At 47.8% G+C, this 5,961-nt stretch overlaps 1 protein-coding gene across 1 annotated transcript in view; it reads left to right on the top strand.

The window, feature by feature from the left end:
• The window catches only part of MEOX1 (mesenchyme homeobox 1), a 96,798-nt gene extending 92,514 nt beyond the window's left edge, over nucleotides 1-4,284 (top strand). Inside the window, exons 3-4 of the mRNA XM_023201243.2 lie at nucleotides 2,617-2,655; nucleotides 4,223-4,284. Coding sequence (XP_023057011.2) covers nucleotides 2,617-2,655; nucleotides 4,223-4,284 — 101 coding nt within the window. The remainder of the gene's footprint in view (nucleotides 1-2,616; nucleotides 2,656-4,222) is intronic.
• Nucleotides 4,285-5,961: the final 1,677 nt, after the last annotated feature.

Here is a 5,961-nt window from a genome sequence, read left to right as displayed (position 1 = left end):
TTTTTTTTTTTTTTTTTTTGAGACAGAGTCTCCCTCTGTCGCCTGGCCTGGAGTGCAGTGGCACGATCTCAGCTGACTACAAGCTCTGCCTCCCGGGTTCACGCCATTCTCCTTCCTCAGCCTCCTCAGCAACTGGGACTACAGGCGCCCGCCACCACGTCCAACTAATTTTTTGTATTTTTACTAGAGATGGGGTTTTACTGTATTAGCCAGGATGGTCTCAATCTCCTGATCTCGTGATCCGCCCGCCTTGGCCTCCCAAAGTGCTGGGATTACAGGCGTGAGCCACCGTGCCCGGCCAATTTTTGTACTTTTATAGAGACAGTGGTCTCACCATGCAGGCCAGGCTAGTCTTGAACTCCTGACCTCAGGTGATCTGTCTGCCTCCGCCTCCCAAAGTGTTGGGATTACAGGCATGAGCCACCATGCACGGCCCACTCTCCTGGCTTCTAATAATTATAGCACAGATTAGCTTTGCCTGGTTTTGAACTTCATGTAATTGTAACTAGACGTGCACTTGGATGACCCATAATGACATCCACATCAGGAAATTCAGCACACTGCTGCTGCAGGAAACAAGAGCAGAGAGGAGCTCCAGTCTCTCTAGAAGCCAGACTTCGTGCTGCAAGATGTGGGCCCTGGAAAAAGGGATGCCATGTATAACTTAGACTCTTTCTTGAGCATTTGTGCAAAGTGACTTGAGACTCAGGAGATCCAGATGAGAGGCCCAGTTCTGCCACGAACTCCCTGGTAACCCTGGATAAGTCACTTTGCCCCTCATCTGTACAGTAGGGGTGAGAATGATAATAACTGAGGTCTCTTGAGCACTTGCTATGTGCCAAGGACTGTTCCAACTCACTTATCCTCTAGACTGGGGTCAGTAGTTATGGCCTCCTACCTGTTTGTGTACAGCCTGCAAGCTGAGAATCATTCCTACATTTTCAAAAGGTTTGAGGCCAGTCGTGGTGGCTCAAGCCTGTAATCCCAGCACTTTGGGAGGGTGAGGCGGGCGGATCACGAGGTCAGGAGATTGAGACCATCCTGGCTAACATGGTGAAACCCTGTCTCTACTAAAAATACAAAAAAATAAAATTGGCTGGGCGTGGTGGCGGGCGCCTGTAATCCCAGCTGCTTGGGAGGCTGAGGCAGGAGAATGGCGTGAACCTGGGAGGCGGAGCTTGCAGTGAGCCGAGATCACGCCACTGCACTCCAGCCTGGGTGGCAGAGCAAGACTCCCTCTCAAAAATAAATAAATAAATAAATAAAATAAAAGGTTTGAAAAAAAATCAAAAGAATAATACTTCACAGCCGGACGTGGTGGCTCAACCTGTAATCCCGGCACTTTGGGAAGCCTAGGTGGGAGAATCCCTTGAGGCTAGGAGTCGAGACCAGCCTGGGCAACGTAGCAAGACTCCTGTCTCAACAAAAAATTAAAAAATCATCCAGGTGTGGTGGCATGTGCCTGTAGCACTAGCTACTTGGGAGGCTGAGGCAGGAGGATTACTTGAGCCCAATAGTTCCAGCCGGCAGTGAGCTATGATGGTGCCACTGTGCTCTAGTATGGGCAACAGAGTGAGGCCCTCTCTCTTTTTTTTTTTTTTTCCTTTGAGATAGAGTCTCGCCCTGTTACCCAGGCTGGAGTGCAGTGATGCGATCTCAGCTCACCGTAACCTCTGCCTCCCGGGTTCAAGCTATTCTCCTCCCTCAGCCTCCCATGTAGCTGACACTAGAGGCATGCGCCACCACACCCAGCTAACTTTTGTATTTTTAGTAGAGATGGATTTTCACCATGTTGGCCAGGCTGGTCTCAAACTCCTTACCTAAAGTGATCTGGCCACCTTGGTCTCCCAAAGTGTTGGGATTATAGGTGTGAGCCACCATACCTGGCCAACTCTATCTCCAAATAAATAAATAAATAAATAAATAAATAAATAAATAAATAACTATTGGGTACTAGGCTTAGTACCTGGGTGATGAACTAATCTGTACAACAAAACCCCATGACACGAGTTTCCCTATATAACAAACCTGCACATGTGCCCCTGAACCTAAAAGTTAAAAAAAGGAATAATACTTTGTGACATATGAAAATTACATGAAATTCAAATGTCAGTGTCCATAAAGTTTTTTTGGAACACAATCATGCTCATTCATTTACATCTATGGCTGCTTCCAGAGTAGGTATGACCACTCTGTCTGAGTATGGTATGACCTTATGGCCCTCAACTGCTAAAATATTTACCACCTGACCATCTGTAGAAAATGGTGGCTGGGCGAGGCACAGTGGGTTTTGCCTGTAACTCCAGCACTTTAAGAGGCCAAGGCAGGTGGATCACCTGAGGTTAGGAGCTCAGCCTGGCCAACATGGTGAAACCCCGTCTCTACTAAAAGTACAAAAATTAGCTGGGCACAGCGGTGGGCACCTCTAATTCCAGCTACTCCAGAGCCTGAGGCAGGAGGATCACTTGAACCCAGGATGCGGAGGTTGCAGTGAGCCAAGATCGTGCCATTGCACTCCAGCCTGGGTGACAGGAGCGAAACTCCATCTCAAAAAAGAAAAGAAAAAGGGGGCTGACCCCTTCTCTAAACTGTGTTCTAACTCCCCTCTCACTCTAGACATTCTTTTTATCATCTTCATGGCCCAGATGCAGAGAGGTTAGATCACCTGCCAGGGGAACCCATCTTGAGGTGGTAGCAGGTGGACTGGCTCCAGTTCACTCCCTCCAGGAAACACCCTAAGTGAGGCTCTCTGAGGTGGTGGACATGGCATTGCTTTGCAAAACTGCAGAGAAGTTTATAAATGCGAGATCTGTACCTCCCTTACCTCCTGGTAGGCATCAGTGACTGAATCTATACTGACTCCCCAGATCAAAATGCCCCAACACCCTACACATACCACACCCAGCCCAAAGACCTCCTCATATGATTAATTAGCACTTTTTCTACAAACCTCTACTTCAGAAGGAGAGGGTTGAGTCTACCATACTCTCCATTCATGGCCAGTTGTCTTAACTGGTCTGCATAGTGCCCTGCTCTTAGTTTCATTCATACATTCCCTTTTTTTTTTTTTTGAGATGGGGTCTTGCTCTGTCACCCAAGGTGGAGTGAAGTGGTGAGATCAGAGTTCACTGCAGCCTTGACCTCATGGGCTCAAGCAATCCTCTCACCTCAGCCTCCTAAATTACTGGGACTACGAGGGCATGCCACTGTAATTTTTTTCATTTTTTGGTAGAGATGGGGTCTCACTGTGTTGCTCAGGCTGGTCTCGAACTCCTGGGCTCAAGCGATCACCCCACCTTAGCATCCCAAAGTGCTTGGGATTATATGCATGAGCCACTGCACCCAGTCTGTTTGCTGAGTTCTTTCAAGATAGGTAGTTATTTCGTAGGCATGGGGTTTATTTACATAAATAGCATTGTGTTCTATATCTCCTTTTTTCCTACAACTTTTTTCCTCTACAGCATTTATTTGCTCTTTCTTTCCTGTTGAGATATAACACATATACAGTAAATGAGTAATGAGCACTGATCTGAAATATGAAACTCGATTTTTAGCCTATATATACATCTGTGTAATCATCACCAAGATCAAAATATAGAACATTTCTAGTACCCCAGCAAGTCTCCCTTGTGTCCCTTCAGTCAGTAAACTGCCCCCTTCCCTGCCTGAGGTACCCACTCTTTCAGCTTCTGTCTCTACCCATTCAATGAATTTTTTCTTGAACATCCTCTGCATGGAATCGTACCTGTCTTTCATGTCTTGCTTCTTTTGCTCAACTTGTCTGGGAGACTCCCCTATGTCGTTGTGAGTAGAGAGAATTTGTATTTTTTGCTGTTGTGGAGCACTGCATTTTTGAGATCAATCGCGAAGCTCTGTGTACAGGCGTCAGTGCTTCTTGCTGCTACCTGGCACCCCTTGGTGCTTCCACCCATTTGACCTTTCCACTCTCCCAGTAAGGGGCACCCAGGGTGCCTCCTGTGAGGCTGCTCTGATCATCCTCATCCACATCTCCTTACTGAGTCGTGTGAATATTTCACTGGATGAATAGCTAGGAACAGAAACTCTTGGGCACAGGGAATTGACTGTGCCCTAGCAACTGACAAACTGCTGGAATTGACCAGCTCTTTTCCACATCTACCAAGGTAGGAGCAGGGAGAAGGGAAGAAGAGCTGCTTTGGTGATCCTCCTCTGACCCCACTCTCCCCTCCCCCTTGCCCTCCAGGAAAACCTTTCAGCTCCTTCACCTTCTTCTTGCAGGACCCAACTAAGCGCTTTGCTTCCTGAATGTCGCTGCCTCCGCAGCAGCCCGCACCATCCTGCTGCATTATAACAGGACGATAATCAATGAACTGCTAACTCTATTGCAATAAAGGAGCGAGCCCAACCTTATATAATTCTTTTTAATTGTTTTCTCACATTACAAGGTTTTTTTTTTTTTTTTTTTCTAAACTTATTCCGCCGTAAGTTATGTCGTTTAATTTCTCAAAGTGCTAATAATTTAATTGCTTCCTTCCTGCAGACAAAGTGCCTGAACTGTCCTCCCTCCCCGGCACGGAGATTATAAAACGGAGTTGGCAGGAATACCTAAGAGGAGAGTCTTTTTGGCGGCAGGATTTGATGGGAAGCAGCTTTCTCAGAAGTCAGTATGTGGGGCTGGGAACCTGGCTTGGGACTTCAAAGGGGCATGGGGCCCAGCCAAGCCTGCCTAACTCGAGAGGGTTTATGATAATCACAGGGGAGGGGAAAGGGAAGAGCTGAGATTAGAGAGGCTGGACGAGGGTGGGGAGCATTGAACATGGAGCTTCCCGTCCTGAAAGACTGTCAGGGAAGCTGGGCTCCATCTGCAGCAGGAGGGATTTAGATCAGACTTGTAAGTGGGGTGGGGGCATTCCTGACAGTCAGGACTTCGAGGTGCTGACTGGACCCGGGACAGGGTGGGGAGGTGACATCTGATAACAGGAACTAGCTTTTATTGAGCCCTTACTGAAAGCCTGAGCTTCCGTAGAGCATCTCAATTTAGCTGCACACCCAGGTCTCTGAGGCAGGTACTACTAGTATTGCTGTTTTACAGATGAGGAAACTGAGGCATAGAAAGTTCCAGGCCCCACAGCTTGTTGGTGAATGATGAGTTGAATGATGGCATCACATCTTACATGGCAAAAGGGGGACAGGATCAGGGATGAGCGACTCTTGAAGATTCCAAGGGAGTGATCTCCTTCCTCTCGCCTAGGGTCTGATTCAGCCAGAATTGCTTTAACCTACCCATGCTCAGCCACCCTGTCCCCGACCCCAGTGACTCCCATGATCTATAGTATATAACCCAAGCTCCTAAACATGGTCTTCGAAATGCTCACTCCCTAGCCTGAGGGTAGATATTTTGAGGACTTCCCCCAAATTTGTCTCTCCCCTAGGATTTCCTTTCTGGCTCCTGCACCTTGGCAAATGCTGCTTCTTTAAACCTGGAACCTACTCCCCTTTCCTAGGATGAAATTTCATTCATCCCATGAGGACTGGCACAAATGCTGCCTCCCCAGTTCCCCAAGCACAGCCCCTCTCTCAAGTCTCCAGGACACTCCAGAGCACACCTCAGCTGGAGGGAGATCTGATCTGCAGGGTTGCTGGCCTGAGCTTACTCAGTTGACTCCCCTTGCTACTCACTAGCTCTGTGACTTTGGGAAAGTTACTTAGAAACTTTCTTTTCTTTCTTTTTTTTTTGAGAAGGAGCTTCACTATTGTTGCTCAAGCTGGAGTGCAATGGTGCGATCTCAGCTCACCACAACCTCTGCCTCCTGGGTTCAAGCGATTCTCCTGACTCAGCCTCCTGAGTAGCTGAGATTACAGGCATGCGCCACCACACTCGACTAATTTTGTATTTTTAGTAGAGACAGGGTTTCTCCATGTTGGTCAGGCTGGTCTCGAACTCCTGATCTCAGGTAATCCACCCACCTCGGCCTCCCAAAG

The sequence above is a fragment of the Piliocolobus tephrosceles genome, chromosome 16, assembly GCF_002776525.5.
Source record: "Piliocolobus tephrosceles isolate RC106 chromosome 16, ASM277652v3, whole genome shotgun sequence".
NCBI classification, from domain to species: Eukaryota; Metazoa; Chordata; class Mammalia; order Primates; family Cercopithecidae; genus Piliocolobus; species Piliocolobus tephrosceles.
Note: the sequence above shows the minus strand (reverse complement) of the source record. Positions and strands in the feature narration are given on the sequence as shown.